The 18731-nt window shown below is 33.4% G+C and overlaps 2 protein-coding genes and 1 long non-coding RNA gene across 4 annotated transcripts; 1 reads left to right on the top strand and 2 right to left on the bottom strand.

The window, feature by feature from the left end:
• Positions 1-1691: 1691 nt before the first annotated feature.
• Positions 1692-3933, top strand: LOC100806221 (lysM domain receptor-like kinase 4). The gene has a single exon (XM_003549371.5). It carries the CDS (start codon positions 1740-1742, stop codon positions 3690-3692), a length of 1953 nt encoding a protein of 650 aa, XP_003549419.4. The 5' UTR covers positions 1692-1739; the 3' UTR covers positions 3693-3933.
• Positions 3934-4059: 126 nt separating this feature from the next.
• On the bottom strand, positions 4060-10694 carry LOC100783253 (protein DA1). Of its 2 annotated transcripts, XM_003550315.5 has the most exons (12): positions 10236-10694; positions 9942-10078; positions 9745-9850; positions 8884-9019; positions 7976-8096; positions 7795-7878; positions 6793-6912; positions 6459-6671; positions 5968-6024; positions 5732-5841; positions 4689-4747; positions 4060-4563 (listed from the first exon to the last, which is right to left on the bottom strand). In XM_003550315.5, the coding sequence occupies exons 2-12, from the start codon at positions 10053-10055 to the stop codon at positions 4247-4249; spliced, it is 1437 nt and encodes a 478-aa protein (XP_003550363.1). In that variant the 5' UTR covers positions 10056-10078; positions 10236-10694; the 3' UTR covers positions 4060-4246. The 2 variants fall into 2 exon arrangements, with proteins under 2 accessions (XP_003550363.1, XP_006601308.1); XM_006601245.4 differs by lacking the exon at positions 10236-10694 and having other exon boundaries at positions 9942-10128.
• A 2884-nt stretch (positions 10695-13578) lies between these two features.
• Positions 13579-17491, bottom strand: LOC100805690 (uncharacterized). Its single transcript, XR_005889440.1, has 7 exons — positions 17395-17491; positions 17138-17286; positions 16874-17003; positions 15681-15723; positions 15465-15568; positions 14572-14759; positions 13579-14449 (listed from the first exon to the last, which is right to left on the bottom strand). It is a non-coding gene; the product is annotated as an uncharacterized lncRNA (long non-coding RNA).
• Between the last annotated feature and the right edge of the window lie 1240 nt (positions 17492-18731).

The raw sequence follows: 18731 nt of genomic DNA, 5'->3' as shown, positions 1-18731 counted from the left end.
GTCTAAGAAGTTGAAGCTGGCAATCAGGGAGAGCGCCAACATGCTTTGTGCCCATATCCTTGAAGTCGGCAGCGACTGTGACGTCTTCGAAAATGTTGTCATCTACGCCACCTAGGGTGGTATATGTATCCTCAGTGACAATGGAACGGTCACAAATGTGATCATGTGATAGCTAGCATCGGCGAGCGCGATGGTCAACACACTATGTGCCCATATCCTCGAAGTCGACACCAACTACGACATCTTTGAAAATGTTGCCTTCTACGCCCACTAGCGTGGTATTTGTACCCTCAACAGAAGCAGAACGGTCACAAATGTGAGTATGAGAAAGCTAGTGTTGGCGAACACGGTGGTCACACTTCATGGCAGGTTCGAGATATTGTTCCTAACAGGGTTGTTCCTTCCTCTGTCAGCACCGTTAGGGGCGATGAGTCTTAGCATATAATGTTGTGATCACCACCACCACCATCGACCCTCTCCTCCCCAACCTCAATTTCTTTAATCTGCCTTCAACAAAGGCTAGAAGCACACCATTCCCCTCAATTTTGCTCATCTGTTCTTGTTTCATTGTTTGAGGTTCATTTGTTAGGTTTAATAATTTTATTTTGCGATCTCGGAGCTTTGAATGTGTGGATCAGATTTTGAGATTTTTTTTAACTTTTCATTTTGAACTATCAATTTTTTGTGGGTTTGTTAAAGGGTATATATGTGCACCTCTTATAGTTTTTAGGTAATTTCAAATGTTAGACTTGAGTTGTTGTAGTTGTCATTAAGTTCGATGTGTTTTGGAAATGAAAAATGATCTAATTTTGAGTTTACAATACAAGACACGTGGTGGGTCATAAAGCTTTGAGATTTAAAAGAAACAACAAATACTATAAAATTTGGGGTTTGCATAGTAATGATTTTTAGTCATCAATATTTTTATTTCATTAACATTAACTTTAGATGGACGAAATGATCTTTTGAATCAATTTTAAAAGATAAAAAAAAACTAAAATAAACTTTTTAAAAGATAAAAAAAACATATTAAACCAAAAAATAAGATAAAATATCAAATAAATTATTTTTCATATATATAATTATTTTGTAGTCTTACTTTTTAATAAAATGCTCTTTTCTTGTAGTATTTGTTAAAATCTGACCAATTTTTTTTCATTTTTAATTTAATTCTCTAAAAATTATCTTTATATTTGATTCTCTCATTAGTCATTAATTATTTGAACAATTCCCCTTTTGTTTGCATAATATTGTGCTGTCCAAATTAGTAATAATTAATCATAAGCTCTAGAAGATGTACACACCACGGTCTAATTAGTAAGATAAACCGTGCCAGCCCTGGCCTGGCTAGACCGTTGAGAACGAAAATATAAGGACACAATTGAAAACTTCATTCAAGTGGCCATATGTTTTTATGCATTCTCTCATTCTCTAAATTAAATAAAATTCCAGATTCTTCTTCATATCTCTGAGTTTACATCATCGCATGATATAAATTATAATATAATATGAAGCAACCCCTAAACCGGGTCAATTAAATATGATCATAGTTTATGTAATCCATCTCTAAAAGCAATCAAGGTACGCAAAACTGTGGTCCCACGCAGCAATTGGCAATTAATTGCCTATTGTTTTCTGTAATATACTGAATTAGTAAGCAAAATTTTCACGCGTTATTCTACTTATAATAACATTAGCAAATGCCTCAAACTGAAACATCTTAAAACATCAACACTCAAATGTTCACACTTTGTTTTTCAGTCTTGTTTAGTCAAGAGCACAATCTCACCATGAATCATCATGTTGTGTTTCTCTTCACACTAACCTTGTTTCTTGTTTCTTTTGATGCCAAAGCACAGCAGAATTACACAGGAAATTCAATATTCAGCTGCAAGAATGATGACAAAATGGGGGCTTCACCTTCCTTCCTTTACACTTGCAATGGCCTCAACAAATCCTGCCTGGCCTTCCTCATCTTCAAATCAAAACCTCCTTTCAATTCCATAGCCACAATCTCCAACCTCACATCATCAAACCCAGAAGAGCTTGCAAGAATCAATGATGTCAATGTGCTCAAAGTGTTCCCAACTGGGAAAGAAGTGCTTGTCCCTTTGAACTGTTCTTGCTTAACAAGGGACTATTACCAAGCTGAAACCAACTATGTATTGGGGCAATCCCCAACATATTTGACAGTGGCAAATGATACTTTACAGGGTTTGACCACTTGCGATTCGCTTATGCGTGCTAATCCATACGGGGAACTTGATTTGCATCCCGGCATGGAATTGCACGTGCCACTCAGATGTGCTTGTCCAACATGGCATCAGATCACAAACGGCACCAAGTATTTGCTGACATACTCAGTGAATTGGGGTGATAATATTACAAATATTGCTGCAAGGTTCAATGTAGCAGCAGGTAATGTGGTTGATGCCAATGGTTTTTCCACACAAACACAAACTATTTTTCCATTCACAACTGTTCTGATTCCTTTGCCAAGTGAACCTGTGAGTTCAATGACAAGAATTGTTAGTGATCCACCAGATGTGTCACCTCTTGTTTGCAGCTCCAAAAAGTGCAACTCAAAGAGGAAACTTTACACTGTTATTGCCACCACTGGGGGTTCCATGCTGGTTCTTTGTGTCGTCTTATATGGGGTTTTTCTGTTCAGAAAGAGATCAGCAATGTTCATTAAGCGAGGTGAACAAGGTGAGAAATCAAAGAAGTTGTCTTCAGAAGATATCCGTGGTGAGATAGCAATCATTGAACATCACTCCAAGGTGTACAAGTTTGAGGAAATAGAGAAGGCCACTGAAAACTTTAGTTCAAAGAATAGAATCAAAGGTTCTGTGTATCGTGGGGTATTCGGTAAAGAGAAGAACATATTGGCTGTCAAGAAAATGAGAGGGGATGCATCCAAGGAAGTGAATTTGCTGGAAAAGATCAATCATTTCAACCTGATAAAGCTGCAAGGTTACTGTGAAAACGATGGTTGCCCCTATCTTGTTTATGAGTATATGGAAAATGGCTCTTTGAGAGAATGGCTAAGCAGAAACGGGTCAACGGAGCACCAGAGTTTGGCAAGGAGGATCCTGATTGCTCTGGATGTTGCCAATGGTCTTCAGTATCTTCACAACTTCACAGAACCTTGCTATGTGCACAGGAACATAAACAGTGGAAGCATTCTGCTAAACAAAGATCTAAGGGCCAAGATAGCAGACTTTGCTCTTGCTGAAGAATCAGAAAGTAAAATAACTTCCGGTTGTGCCTCATCACACATCGCGAAATCAAGGGGCTATATGGCTCCGGAGTATCTGGAGGCAGGGAAGGTCACTACCAAAATGGATGTTTTTGCCTTCGGAGTGGTGCTGTTGGAATTGATCACGGGTAAAGATGCTGTTACCCTACAAGATGGGAGAGAAGTAATGCTTCGTGCATTCATAGTAAATCTCATTGGTAAAGAGGATGAAGAAGAGAAGGAGAGTTTGTTCATTGATCCGAGCCTCAATGGAAACATTGAGAAAGTATGGGCTCTCCAGCTAGTTAAACTTGGTCTAGCCTGCTTGATCCAGGAATCAGCAGAGAGACCAACCATGGTAGAGGTAGTCTCTAGCTTATTGAAAACATATACAAGTTATATGGAGCAAATAATACCACCTAGCATCAGCAACAGTCCTAGCATGGAGAGGTGAAATGATACGATTTTGGCTAAACTGATATGGAATGTACACTTGTATTGCCTTAGCAATTAATTTGTATATATTATACGTATTTCACTTAGAATTTTAGTTTGGTTCTTTAATACAGAAGTTACTTGTATTGCATCTGTTTTTACCAATCATTATTCATTTTTCAAGGGGGGCACCTGATTCCTTATTTACTGAATAAGGCTTAATGGTTCCCTGTCAACAAGAAACTGACTGGAGGGGGGGATGAAAAAATAAAAAATAAAAAATACTTCTCTGGATATGGTGAGGAATGTTTTTTTTTTTCCTTCTTATTTTTTGGAGATAGCAGAGGTTGGGAGTTGGTAATGCCAAAAAGTAGCAGTGTGATACATTAAAAAAAAATGTGAATGTAATCAATATATCCGCAACGGTATCAATAATTACAAGTACAAAAAATCACCAATTCGTCGAAGCTATAATGCCTAAGCACCTTGGCCTCGGTTTCTCTAATAGTAACAGGCCAGGCTTTATATCTAGAAAGAATGAGAAACAATCTGTTAAATGGGGAATCTCTGTACTTAATATGGAAAAGTCCCTGTCATCCTGATATGGTGAAGGGTCCTTTGTAGACCATATTTACGCACTGCTTTTTGACCTGCCCTAAACCCATCTCCATAAACAGGGGAAATGTCTGATTCAATCTGGTGCTTGAAGAACTCCCCAAGCTTCCTCTCAAACTGAGGTCTTTTACCTTTTCTAGATGTATGTGATGCAGATGAGGATGAGGCTGATACAAAGTTGCTGCCTGATGCAGAAGAAAGTTCAGATTCCAACCACATATGAGCCAAAACCTGACAGATACCTTCTTCAACATCTTGACTTAGAGTCCGATAACCTTCACAAGTTAGCATAAATTTGAGAGACAATCCCAACGAACTAACATTGGTTTAACAGTAGGTCATAAATATCAACTGCTAAAATGAATTCTAACGAAATAAATTTCCTATGATAAAATAGTACCTTTAAGCCGCAGCCATGCATGCATCATCTCATGAGCTAGGATTGATCCAGTAAGCAACCTGAGAAAAGAAAAAAACATTCATGGGTAAATGAAATCAACATATGAAAACAAAGTTGTTGTGAAAGGAACGGGGTGGGGGATGGGGGGAGGGAGGATTCTCTCTCAGAAGATATATTCTGAAAGTCAGGACACTTGAGCAAACATGCAAAAAAGAGAATCTTGCATGCATAAGAAAATTATTATATAATTCAACATAAACAAGGCAACACTAGCGGCTGCAGATATTACTTTTTAAATCAACCCCCTCTTTTAATTCCAAAAGAACACACAGGTTTTTACATTAAGTAGGAGAGAGAATTCACAAAAGCTAAATCTACGAAAACCAAGGAGGGAGAATGTTACAATTTGCAGCTTTTAGCCTCTTTCATTTTTATTAAGTCGTGTTAGCAAAAGCCCCGTGTAAAATACACTGCTTTTGTCTAACATACACAGCTTAATTGCACTTTTAGTCTCCTTACTATATTCATTTTGAGAATTTGGTCCTCCCATTATTTTTATTGTTTAATTTTGGTCCATCTGTTAACTTGACATCCAATATAACAAAATGTTGACGTAATATTTTATTGCACTTTGCCAGTCACATCAATACATCCATACTTATGTGACACTCTACTGCACTGCTATATCAGTATTTTTGTTAAATATCGGAGGTCATGTTAACAAACTTACCAAAATTATACAATTAAAATAGTAAGGGGATCAAATTAGTGAATTTTTTTTGGGGGGGGTGGGGGGGGGGTGGACCAAATTCGCAAAATGGCAATAGTAAGGGGACCAAAAGTGAAATTATGCTAACATATAATATTATCTAGATCTCTCCAACTAAATGCATATTACGTTTTCTGGTTTCATGGATCTTTTGTTAACAGTAGTTTTCATACTTGGAAAATTTTCTTGTCTTTGAAATTATTTATCTGCTCATAAGCATTGAGTTTGTCTCCAAGTTACACAAGTTGCAAAAGAAAAATCACTAAATTGTTACCTTGGAAGACCATATAAAACGAGAATTGCGGTCACATCGCAGCGTGTAGTCGGTCTGTACGGCTGCGCTCTCATGTCCATTGCTGTCCCAAGTCTAGGTCGTCTCGAGAACTGATCAAGTTTAAATGCAATGTACCAAAAATTGCTAATTATTGGTTCTAAAGAAATGCTATCATCTAACCAAAAAAAAATATGTTGGAGTGTCATCAAAACTGAACATAAAACAGGAAATCTTACAGTGCTGAGCTCCTCTGAGAGGCAGAGTCCTCTGGTTTCCGGCATGTGATAGTGGCCCTGCCCAAGATAAAGACTCAAATATGAAAATGGGAAAACACTATTTAATCTTGAACTAATAATGAATTGAAGCTCCATAGGTGAAAGCATGTTGACTTGGACGGTATTATTTATTGCAAGCATTAGACCTCCAAATATGAATATGCTTTTTTGGTTTCCTCTTTGCTCTTAAATTTTCTATATCGTACATGTCTTATTGAATTATTTGACATCGCATGTAGTTAACATATCATGAATAGAAAAACCTTCATCGGAGATAGCATTCTCTAAGCTATCAATAGCAAAAGGCATTATTTTACTTTTAATGTTAGTTGTGCAGATAATGCCAAACACCAAAAAATAGTTCCTAGTACGTTAGACAGCTGAATGTCATTACAATCAAATTATCAGTTATTATATTGATTGCAAACAGATGGAAATGCATTTTCTCTTACATTCTTCTCTCCCTCTCTTGCTTCATTCAGTGCTTGTCTTTCAACCAATAGAAGTGGAATTTGCTGGTCCAGTTTCATATTTAGGCTATCATAAAATCTTTGTATATCGGCATGAAGGGGTTGGCATTCATTAGTATCCATGATAGAAGAATCTAGACACTCTAAGCAGAGCTTCCGGCCATCCTTAAGAGCAATATATCCTGCCTCTTGTGACTGCATGTGGAGAGAAAATTTTACATTGTATTCACTTTGCACTGTACAAGTTCATACACCTTTCCCTAGGCAAGACTATAAATAATATTTGATCAGATAAATATACTCCATCCATACTGACCTCCATTCGCTCACAGCTGCAACAGCGTGGAGTACCATCATGTTCATGAGTAGGGCAATATTTCTGGATCCAGAATGGATGTGCCCTATATTCAATAAGACCAGCAGGATTTGTTGGAATCTGTGAAAAAATATATATTACCAAAAACCAACAACAGGTTAAGGTGAAAACTTACAAGCATGTCTTTTTAAAATCTAACATGAGAGTTAAAAACAATTAAAATCATGAATGACTCAGACAATGTCCACAAGTTTGGAGAAAAAAAGGTGATTCCAGTAGCACTTTATACTACTTCCAAGACCATTTGTGGTAAGAACAAAAGTGTCACCAAGAACATGAACTATAAATTTCAGTAATATAAGCCCTAGACCCTTTCCCTTGTTCTTCTCTGATTCTCCTCCACCCCAACAGCAAAGGTTTGTCACATCTCTCTTATTTTTCTCAGAAGTGGAAAGTTCCATTGATAGTGGTTCATGCAACTCTAGAGGGTGATCGACTAAAGAATGGTCAATTCCAGTGAGGTTAGTTTAGTGGCAGGAATGTCAATGCCACAACGGTTGAGGATGGTGAAAAATTGTCTCAGAGAATGTTGTGCAGCTATTTTGGTTCAAAGCGTGGAATGTGTGGCTGAGGTGTTGGGAATGAGCCATTGAGGTGGTGGTGCTCACTGTGAAAGGAGAGGTGTTGTTTAGTTGAGATTGAAGGTGGCTTTGTGGTGGTGATGGGCACAGGGAGGTGGTTGCTGCAGGGTGTGTAGGCGACGTTTGGCAGATATAGCAGATGGATGGTCATGGTACAGGGTATGGTTCACAGTAGCAGAAGCTGGACATGGTTGTGGTTTTTGCGATGGTGTGGATAAGTTAACAAGATGATGGGGATGTTAGTTAAGGGCTGTTTTTAGGGTAACAAGTAACAAGTAATAAATAGCATGGGTGTGCATGTCATATAAGAAAATCTAAGGGGTACCAAGTGCAATTTTCCCGAAAACTAGTTAATACTTACGAAGTGCTTGCAGACATCACATTTTGGATGGTAGCTTTCCTTATAGCATGATTTATGGTAAGGGTAATTCCCAGATGTGGAGAACTGCAATAATAATATGTATAAAACAAAAGTGTAAGTACAGAATAAAAACCATTTATGAAAACAGGAAAACAAGCAATGTTGCCAGTAATGTTAGCACCTCGTAATCAGAGATTGGTAGGTTGCAAGCACGGCAGCGGAAGCATTCAGGATGCCAGAATGCATTCAAGCAATTTAGATATCGTCCAAAACCAATCTCAGTATAGCAGCCAGCACAAATCCTATTATGTAAATAACTAGACAACTTTAATTATGTGCATCACATGTATTATTGATAATATAAAGGTATAGCAAATTGAAAGAAGAGAATAATATCTCCAACAATCGAAAACAAATAGGAAAATATTGGATTTTAGTTTTCTCCCTTTATGAGCATTGAGCATGATGGCTAGACATATGATACAACCAGAAATAATCATATCTCTTCTTTGCAAGTGGAACTTAATTCATAGGGACTCATGGGTATCTGTTTACTAATTCATCCAACAATAATAATTTGGAGTCTAGGCATATATATTAATACTTGGCTCTATATCAGTTCAAATGCAGCAGTCTTCACTCTACTACTGTATCTTTATGATATGTTTGGTACAAGGTATTTGAAGAGGAGAAAAAGGATGAAGATCAATGTGTATAGGACTACTACCAAACCCAGTTACATCAACTCTTTCCTACCAGAACTATTTGTATTGAGTCATAGCAATATCAGTTAATAAGTAATTCAATAGGACCAACACAAATAAGTGGGAATTACCAGGAAAATCTGTTGATCACCAACTAAGAGATATAACACAGATTAAAATAGATAATTCCAGACAATCAAGCAGTGGCAGTATATGACATAAATCAAGGTGAGAATTGATAGAACCAGGAATTATGACCCTATGGTAAATGGTGAATAAACAACTTTAGATGATTCTTTTAACATATCCATTGAAGTGGTCAAACAAAAAAAATGTTGAATTATGATGCCAAATTCATACATTGTTATCATCCAACAACTCATACCTGGACCCCAAGGGGAAATACTGAATTGGTGGTTGATACATATTTTCGTTTCCATATCTGGGAGGAGACTCCAAATTTAGACTTTGTTCTATAGCTCTAGCAAGTTGTTCATCTTCTTCTAATTGTGATCTGTAGTCTATAAAACAGACAAAAAATGTAAGCAAAAAAATGTAAAACAGTAATATATTTGATACTAAGGTAAATTCAATTTAGACAAGACAAGATTACTTTTGGGAGGGGTAATAGATATTTAAAAAGGATAGATGCAAAAAAATGTGCAAATTAGTCAATCTTCAGCACCTCTAGAAAACATAAGCACAAACTCCCGTGGCAAATAAAGAGCAAAATGGTTACTACCTTGGACATAATGCAAAATAACTCTAATTTTTAATACTTCCAAACACAGTAGTAAATGGTAAAAAGAGAGATGAGCATATAAATGAAGGTCAACCTACCAATTAACTAACTAAGCCAATAATGCAAAATATCTAACTGCCATACAATATGAACAGAGAAAAGTTTGGCAACCACATTTACAATCAAATTTATGCAAGACATTAATAGAAATCAATTGGTTGTTTCATTTACCAAATGATTTGGCCACAGATTTCATATCAAAATCTCATAATTACAGAAATGAAGACGGGGGAGGGGGGCAATGGAAAAACACCATCAATAACTAGAAAAACAGCAACACAAGTATTACAAATTTATAACTTTGCAAATAGCATTAGTCCATAGCAAGCTGTCCCTTTGACAGTTAAATAAAGCTTCAAACAAATGCATTGGCACACATGCAATTCGCAATTTTTTCAGTATAAACAATACCCAACAATGTTTGAAGAGATAAAATTCTCTCACCATTTACATTGTTGTTTGCTCTCCGACTCTCTTCCACCAGAGACAACGCAATAGCACGATCAATATCTTCATTCTCGTTCTGGTTCTGGTTCTGGTTCCAAGCATCCTGCAATTCAAAAACAAGTTAAAAACAGTTGAGGACAAAACAGTAATAACTTCCAAAAACATTGGTTTGTTTAAGGAGAGTGAGTGCTGACATTTGTTACCCCCGAAGTGGATGGCAAGTAATAACCCGCATCCTCTTTATAGTAATGCCCTTCCGAAAGCTTATTATGGTCTGAGCCTTTAAAAATTCTGCTGAGCCAACCCATTCACTCACTCAAATTCGCTATAACTTCATACTCAGAAGAAGAAAATAAATAAATAAATAAATAGAATATTCTCCTGCACTTATTGCAAAACAAGAGTAAATTAGAAATAAAATAAAACCAAAGCTACATATATATATCAATTGGATGCTGCAGAACCTTGAATGACGAGTTTGGGCTCACCTTTGAACAAAGGGCGGAAGAATCGAGGCTAAATTGAAGGAAATAGGTGTGGTTTTTGGTGCGAAGTGCGTGATCTAATAGTAATTCACAAGGTACAAAACTACTACAACAATTTTGTTTTGTATTTTTTTTTTTCGTGTGTGTGTGTGTGTGCGCGTGTTAAGGTAAAGACCAAAGAGGAGAGTACGGAAAAGAGGAATAATTCAAAAACGAATGGGAAAGCGAGGACTCAAGATCATTGACAAATTGCAGAGGTTTTAGAGAGAGGGAAGTGAAGAGAAATTACGAGGAGGAAGGAAGGATCAAGGAAAATGGAAAGAATTACGAGGTGGGTTGGTGGGTTCCTCCTTCTCCTCCTCCTCCTCCTCCTCCTCCTCCTCCTCCTGCTTCTTCTGCTTCTTCTCAAGGAGACCCCAAAGGTGAAAAAAAGCACAAAGCCAAACAAACACAAAAGTTTCTTTATTATTACGAAACAAAGAAAGAAAGCGAGGAGAAGAGGGAAAAGAGTTTTATTTTCTTGCCTTTAATTAGTTAATTAATTAATTAATTTTATATTAAACACATATGGTTGACATACTTTTGCTGTAAGACGGGATATATGCCAATGCGGGGATTACTTGTCATGTGATGGAACCATGGGGGCGGGGACAAGCATCTAGAAACTATAAAACCAACAAAGTTTACTACTATTTCAAATCAATTGATTTAATTAATTATTTGCTACATAAATGTTAGGTTGGTTTGAGTAAAATTCAGCTTAGATTTTTTAATAAGATCTCTGATTTAAGTTATTATGTGAAATCCAATGTTACTAAATTAAAGATGGCTAATTTGATTCACTATTAAATATTTTGTTTAACAAGAAAATCAAATCATTTCTATTTCAATTACATGATGAACACAAGGAAGTATTTCAGCAAAGGTGAAAGCATGAAGAAAATAAATTGATATTCTAGCTAAATTATGGGCCGCATTATTAACCCGTCTTTTAACACATTTTGACAAAAAATAATGAATTGTTCTTAATGACAATACTTATTTAATCAATAATCAGCCCATACTTAAATTCATTTTCCACCTCATTATTAATCCAATCAATATTCATGAACAAATATACTAATCATAGACAAAACTCAAAATTGATGAATATTTCATACTTATAACACACAAAAATGATCTTTACATGCATCAATTTTACAATCTAATCATCTATCTAAAAGTTTTACACTTTAGTCCTTATGCCTAAAAAATTATGAATTTTAGTCATTTTATAAGATTTTTTTTTGTCTTTACGTTTCATTTTGTCAGGTTTATCATATTAGATCAATCTGACCAACATCATTAAATTTTGACAACAACTTTTAAAAAATGGAACAAAATTAAGTATTTGTTGATCCTAACATGGGTCTAAAACAAAAGAAAATACCAAATGTCCCAACTCAATATATGCAATGCATTTAATTAATATAGGTGTTTTCCATACACAATTCATTCATATTTTTTTACTCAACCCATTAAAATTATAGGACATTTTTTAGCCCTAACCCACTCATTAAATTATTTTAAGGGGATAGGGTTGGAGCATTTATGGATTAGCCCACACCATATTTTGAACACTCTCTTTGCATCTAATATTTTGTCTTTTTCACTATCTTGAACGTTGTAAAATAAGTCATTTCTTTATCTAATACATACTTCTTCTAGGATTTCAATTTCAACATCAAAATTCAAATAAATGGAACCAAAAAGATAAAAAAAAAAGAAGAAGATATAAATGGAAAGGATAGAAATGAAAGATGATGGCATAAACGAAGATCGTTTCATAAGTTAAAGATGATTCGCTTAAAAAAAATTATAAGAATCAAAAGATTCAAATTCATAATGATGAGAAAATTCTAAAGCTCAATTTTAATTATGTCAAAACTGATTACAAACAACAAGACACAAGCTATTTCTAGTTCCTTGAGCCTAATTAAGTCCAAAATTGAGTTTATCACATTTGGGCCTTCAATAAACACCCTTAAGCCCAATTAGAAACCTTGTTACATTTGAATTCGAAAAAAAAATTACAAAACAGAGTTACTAATGCTGTCAAGGTCACTTAAACAAAAATAAAACTTGATTAAGCGAAACAATGATACAAATTAAAGAGCATATATCAATCTGACCTAAGCTATATAGAGAGAGAGTGAGAATTTAATGTCATGCATTGACACTATAAAAATATAAATGTATTATGCATCGAAAACACTTATATTAATTACTTATAAATTAGATAATTGTTTTTTATATATATTATATATAGAACCCCAAGTAGTAAAAAAATACATTTAATATTTTGAAATATAAAATGTATTCAATACTTATTTTAGGAAAAAAGTAGGAGAATTAACATGATAATATGTATTGTTACAAAAGTTTTTTAATTTAATAGACTTTAAAAAAAGTATTCATCAAAACCTATTTATAAAAATAAAAAAAACCTTAGTTGTAATGTATAAATAAGAACAAATAAGGTATGACACACGTTATCAATAACTTGAGTCGTTTAAGTATATGCTGAAAGTTCAATTTTTAATTATGTGAATAGAATAATATTTGTAGGAAAAAAATTATCTTTTAATTGATAGTCTACATTTTTAAAAGATCGGTTCGATAACTTTTAATTATGTAATATATTATTATTGGGTGGAGAGGAGAGTATAGATAAGACTTATTTTTATCCCCACAGTTAAGGATGATTCTGTTGGACCCTTGGTATTCACTACCCACATTGAGACACCAATCATCCAATATAAGTTAGGTGAACTTAAAGAAAATAAATTTTCTTAATATTTTTTTATTTATTTATAACACTCAAATTGAATTGGACAAAAGAAACTAAATTTCTCACTTTTTTTTTTAACGAAAATTAGTAATGGTACATTTATTTGAAGAACACACTAGAGATCCTTTAAGACTAAAACATTAAGGGCATAAAAAGGTTAATTCTCATATGTTTAAAATTTCCAAAAGAAAAAAAATCAAATAAAAAAAATTGTCGGCTATTATAGGTCAGCTTTCAACATTGGTGGCTTTAGTTGGAACTAATCCAAGGTAAATCGCTCAACCAATCAGAACAATTGCGAAGCAGTCAATGCACAATAAACCCACCAGAAGACTTATGTGTCCATATACGGCCAATTTCAAAACAAAATCCAGAAACTTACAAATTCTCACTTTTCGAGTTTTTTCTTCTTCTTTATTATTATTATTATATATATATGTATTTTGTTGTCGACTAATTATATATTAGTTAATTAATCTAATTTACAAATGAATGTTAAAATAATAGACACCCGTATTACACAAAAAAAATAACATTATTAATCACGAAACACTTTACACTCGTCACTAAAATTTTTTGTAAGATTAATAATATCAGTGACAGAAAAACAATATTTGTCACTAATACATTAATTTCTTGTAGATTAAAAAAAAGAATAATTAGCTATATTTGTTCACTGGTTTATGATCAGAACCGTAGATTTCATCCATCGACTCATACGAATGTAGGGTTGCTTCCATGTTATTTTCGTCTTCAGTTCTGAACAATATACGGTCTGTCGGTGCTGGCACTCGTACATGCAACAAAACAAAATACAGGTACCGCAAGGGATTACACACAACATTGTTTTGAATTACACATGTATGTAGAACGTACGTATAAATACATACAATGTATTAAAAAAAAGAAACTTATACATCATGCATGTATACGCAATCAACTTATAAAAAAAAGAAAATCATATTTGTTAATGTCACACGAAAGTATATACTTAATTAGAACAATCAGTGCTTTATGAATATGTTTCCCCTTTTTTGTCAATTTTTACTTTACTTCATTTTATCTGTAACTAACGTTACTTCGTGTAATGCTATATGTTTTTTCTTCTTCTGAATCATAATGCTACATATTAATATTGTATAATTACGTAGCATATAAGCTATAGTATATATGATTAAAATATATATTGTCCGGATAATAAATCACACAAAATCTAACCATGCATGGCGTATTGATGTGGAATTGAAAAGTGTTACTCACCTTGTGACTTGTATCATAGTTGCTACTTCCTTTGTTGTACTTATAAGTTGGCTTGAAAGTCAATGTTCCCTCACAAAAACCGTTGAAAATTTGTCCTCGACCTGCTTCTTGTAAGAGTTGGCCTTTGCTATGCAACCGCAGAAATAGCCAAATAAGGAATTAATTACGTGTGAGAATATTCAAATTAAGTTGAAAACTATATATGAAGGGTTGAATTGAATGGAGAGAGGATGATATTGGTGAACTAACCGGGTGAAGGTCTTGCTCTATCAAACTTCTAGCAGGATATGTATCAATCCCTTGAAGCCTGTAGTTAAGATCTCCTAACCAAATAGTAATATGGGATGGTCTAAAATATGGGTTCCAGAACTTAGAAAAGAAGAAGTGTGATATATGCTTGCATTGTGAATTTCTCTCTTCCACTTTGCGAGCATGAGCTGCAAATTAAAAGAAAACTAGTTAATTACATAATTACTATAAGGAAGACTTAATTATAGCTATCTCATTAATTTATAGTAACAAAAAAAAGTCTATTGATTAAAGTTTCGTTGGATAGAATGAAAATAAAAAAAATAAAATAAAATAAAGGATAAAAATGTGAATCTTATATTTTATTATTTATTTTTCTCGTTTTTTATCTCAGAAAACGTATGAAGCCTAAGTAAAAATTTGAAATGCTAAAAATATAGAGTCAAATAATGAAGTACAATGATTTTCAACTGAACTTACTATATTATACACTGAAAATTAGTTAACGTAATTGATGGCACGTCCTGCTACTACGCTATTTAACACTTGTTAATGAAGTATAAAAGAAAAAAGTAAAATGGTTTATTTAATGAAAGAGAAAACATTTAGCCGTTGTTTAAGTAATTAAAAAGAATATATTATTAAAATGTTGCTCACCAGTCCTCTAATAGTTAAGAAAGAAAATTATTTTAACGTGTAACTCATTAAAAAATACATTTAAAAAAATGCTTTTTTTATATCTAAAAAAAATATTCTTAATTCTTTAACGAGTAATCTTAACACTTGTCTACTATTAAAATTCCTTGAGCCCATTCGGCCAGAGAAGTCATAACAAGATCCTTAATTAATTTATTATATTACCTATGTACGTAACAAAGAGAATCTTAACGTACATAATTAGTTCCAGAGAGGTGGCACGAGATGAACACCATTCGAAAGCCCTTGTAGTTAATGCGGATTGCTACAGTTCCTTTCTTTCTTCCAATTATTTGTCTATCTTCAATTTTGACAATTGAAATGAAAATCATCACATTATTTAGTGGGGGGATTGCAATTGCAACTAATACTATTAACCACACAAGAAAAACTTTGATGTAAATTGATCTCACCATTAATGAACGGTCCTGCATCCTTTGGCCCAAACAGATTCACCTGCAAAGATTGCATGATAACTTTACCTATCAGGCTTCATTTCAGAAAGAATGAAGGAAAAATAGAGAAAATTTCCAATAAGTTCACAGACACAACAGGAAAAAAATGTTTTATAATTAAATAGTTTAAACAATACTGAAGTTTGAATATAATTTAACTCCAAAAGTTAACCCATCCTTTTCATGACAAGAACTTGGCGTTTCAAACACGAGGTTTACAATACTTAAAATCTATAGATGATTCAATAATGGTCCAATAATAAATTGCTTGATATTCCTAATAAAGATCACCAAGAAAAGCTCTAATCTATATATATAACATCTTAGACATTCATATTTATATTTAACTCAACTTAGAATTAAAAAAAAAAAAGCTTATCCCCACTTATGTATAGTGTCTTTTGATCTAGTAATAAGCACATGATCCAATTATATGTCCACAGTATAATTTAATTGTTGAAAATTAATGTCATATTTAAACTCAACTTTCTTTTTTTTGGTGGAAACTCGTTGCTGTCAACTTAATAACAAATGAATAAAAAAGACCATGTTCAATTTTGGTATATATGTTTTGTTGGAGATTTCATGAATAGTGATATGGCCAAAATATACATAAGCCATGACCTAATTTTTTTTCTCGGGACTTACCCAAGCATGACTATTTGTTCTGTATATTCAATTCTATTGATCTTGGAAGCCAAAAGAAAGGTGTGTTGACCCATAATCAATAATTTATGTTATAGTATTTTTCATTAAATAACTTTTTTTAAAAAACTTTTTGATAATTTTAAGGCACTCGGTTAATAACACGTATTTATTTTTCAAGATATTGTCATGAGATAAAGATATTGAGTAATGCTTGATTGAAGTCTGTAGCTAATTAAGGTTGAGGCATGAGCTGCTTATATTTTATGATTCTACTACTGTCAGGCCTGGCCTATACATTATCAATAATATTATCGTCACTACATAAAATAAGAGTGGCTGTACTTAATTACAATATAGTATATGATCTCTTGACAACAGATATAGGTACCGAAACTGGATAAAGTTTGAAACTTATGCATTTTACTGTATTTTCAATCTTAGGATTAAAGCAAAACAAACCGAAACAGAAAGAATGAAAACAAAAGGTGTGGCCGATTTCTTACGTATGACTTTCATCAAGAGCTGCTGAAAGCAGAGTTGCAACTTTGTTTCGTGGACATGGAGGAGCCTCTTGCAAGCCAACAGCTAGAAGATCGAACTACCAACCATTTCAGCTAAATCTTCACACGTATTCTAATATAATTCACAGCAAAGAACTTACATAGATATATATGAACATGGCAAAATTAAAGTGAGAGTTTCTTAGTTCTCACAAAGAGGAATTAATTAAATGAAACCATTATGTGTTTTTAAGTCATTGGGTGTACCTGGCCATTCATATTCCAAGTAACTAGGAATGCAAAGATCTGAATTAGTGGAGAAGTTACAAGCTTTTTCTACGCCCACAGTTCTTATCCCTATGTGAGCTTGGTTATGAATGAAACCCATTGGCCTTGTCTTCGACCTTGACTTTCTTCTGCAAATTGTAGAAGAAAAAAATGGACATGGTGAGAATATTGATAAAAGAAAGAGAAAAGGTAATATTAATCAAACTAATTTCATTCATAAATATGATGGAACATACCTTTTGCTAAGTTGGTTTCCCATATTGAGTTACTGATTGGCAAAAATGGAAAACAGGAATTTTCAGACACAAAAGCGATTTTGAATGAAGAGTCACTGTCGCGGTGATTTTTGGATATCAAGCTATTGATTAGCGCTGACTCGCAATTTTAAGATCACCACCGATCTTTTATTTTTCCGAAGAAAAGGAGAAAGCTCGAAAAACCCTAGTTTTTAAGAGATCAAAGGTCCGGGGGTTGGTTATGCAAAGGGAAGGTACTAGCACCCTAAACGTCTATAGTACTCTATAGGAACCTCTTGCTTATTTTATCTTTATGCTAAATTAATTATTTGCTTGGAAATAAATGCTCAAGTGTGAAAAGATTAAAGAGATAGGTTTGAAAGAAAGGAGAAGAAATGTTTTTGTTATTTTTATTGATTTGGAAAGACAAAGTCTTTTGCCTACATACCCGAATGGGATCAAAATCATGTAGTTCGGGGTAGAAAGTCGAGTGATTGGTTTTGATTGATTTTAAAGTTCGAAAAAGGAAGAGTTTAAGAAAGATAAGAGGCCGAAAAGGCATAGAAGAAATAAAAGAAGTGAGTTCGATTGATTTTAAATTGAAAAAAAAGTTTGATTGATTAAAGATTGATTAAAGATTTGATTAAGAAAGAAAGGATAAAGATTGACCCCTTTTTTTTTTTGAAATTTTGATTATGGAAAGTTTTTGGTTTTTGACTTTCTTTTTTTTTTTTTTCTTTTTTTTTTTTAGTTATGCGGAGATAAGTCTAAACGCGCCGGATCCCTTAAAATGACGTTGGATCAAGTGAGGGTCCTTTTCCTCGGATACGACTCAAATTACATTATCGTCCTCGGCAGAAAACATAAAAAATAAATGTGAGTGTCGGTGCAGATTCTCATTTTTATTTTTATTTACATTGGACCTAGATACATTCTAATTGGCAATAAAAAAAATTGCAAATGCATTAAAATAAATATGCTAGAAGAAATAATAAAAAATGCATGAAATACAAAACAATAAATACATATGGTGCATAAAATAAGAAAATAAAATGCAAGACATAAAAATAAATATAATGCTGGAAATAAAAAAAGAAAATAAAAATGCAAGACATAAAATAAACATGATGCTAAAAATAAATAATAAAAAAAATGCAAGACATAAAGTAAATATGATGCATAAAATAAAAATAAACAAAATAAAATAAAAAAATGCAAGACAAAAAAATAAATATGATACTGGAAAATAAAATGCAAGACGTAAAATAGATATGGTGCTGGAAAATGAATAAAGAAAATAAAAAATGCAAGGGCATAAAGTAAATATGATGCATAAA

This window comes from Glycine max, chromosome 17 (genome assembly GCF_000004515.6).
Source record: "Glycine max cultivar Williams 82 chromosome 17, Glycine_max_v4.0, whole genome shotgun sequence".
Classification (NCBI taxonomy): Eukaryota; Viridiplantae; Streptophyta; class Magnoliopsida; order Fabales; family Fabaceae; genus Glycine; species Glycine max.
The sequence above is the reverse complement of the archived record's forward strand: the minus strand, read 5'-3'. Positions and strand labels throughout refer to the sequence as shown.

Bases quoted from the DNA above. Each gene is read 5' to 3' on its own strand.
- LOC100783253 (XM_003550315.5), bottom strand. From the start codon at position 10,055: ATGGGTTGGCTCAGCAGAATTTTTAAAGGCTCAGACCATAATAAGCTT. The intron at 8,097-8,883 runs GTATGAGTTGTT...TTTACATAATAG, and splicing joins TATTTCCCCTTGGGGTCCAG to GATTTGTGCTGGCTGCTATA. The intron at 6,913-7,794 runs GTAAGTATTAAC...ATTTTTTCACAG, and splicing joins GTGATGTCTGCAAGCACTTC to ATTCCAACAAATCCTGCTGG.
- LOC100806221 (XM_003549371.5), top strand. From the start codon at position 1,740: ATGTTCACACTTTGTTTTTCAGTCTTGTTTAGTCAAGAGCACAATCTC.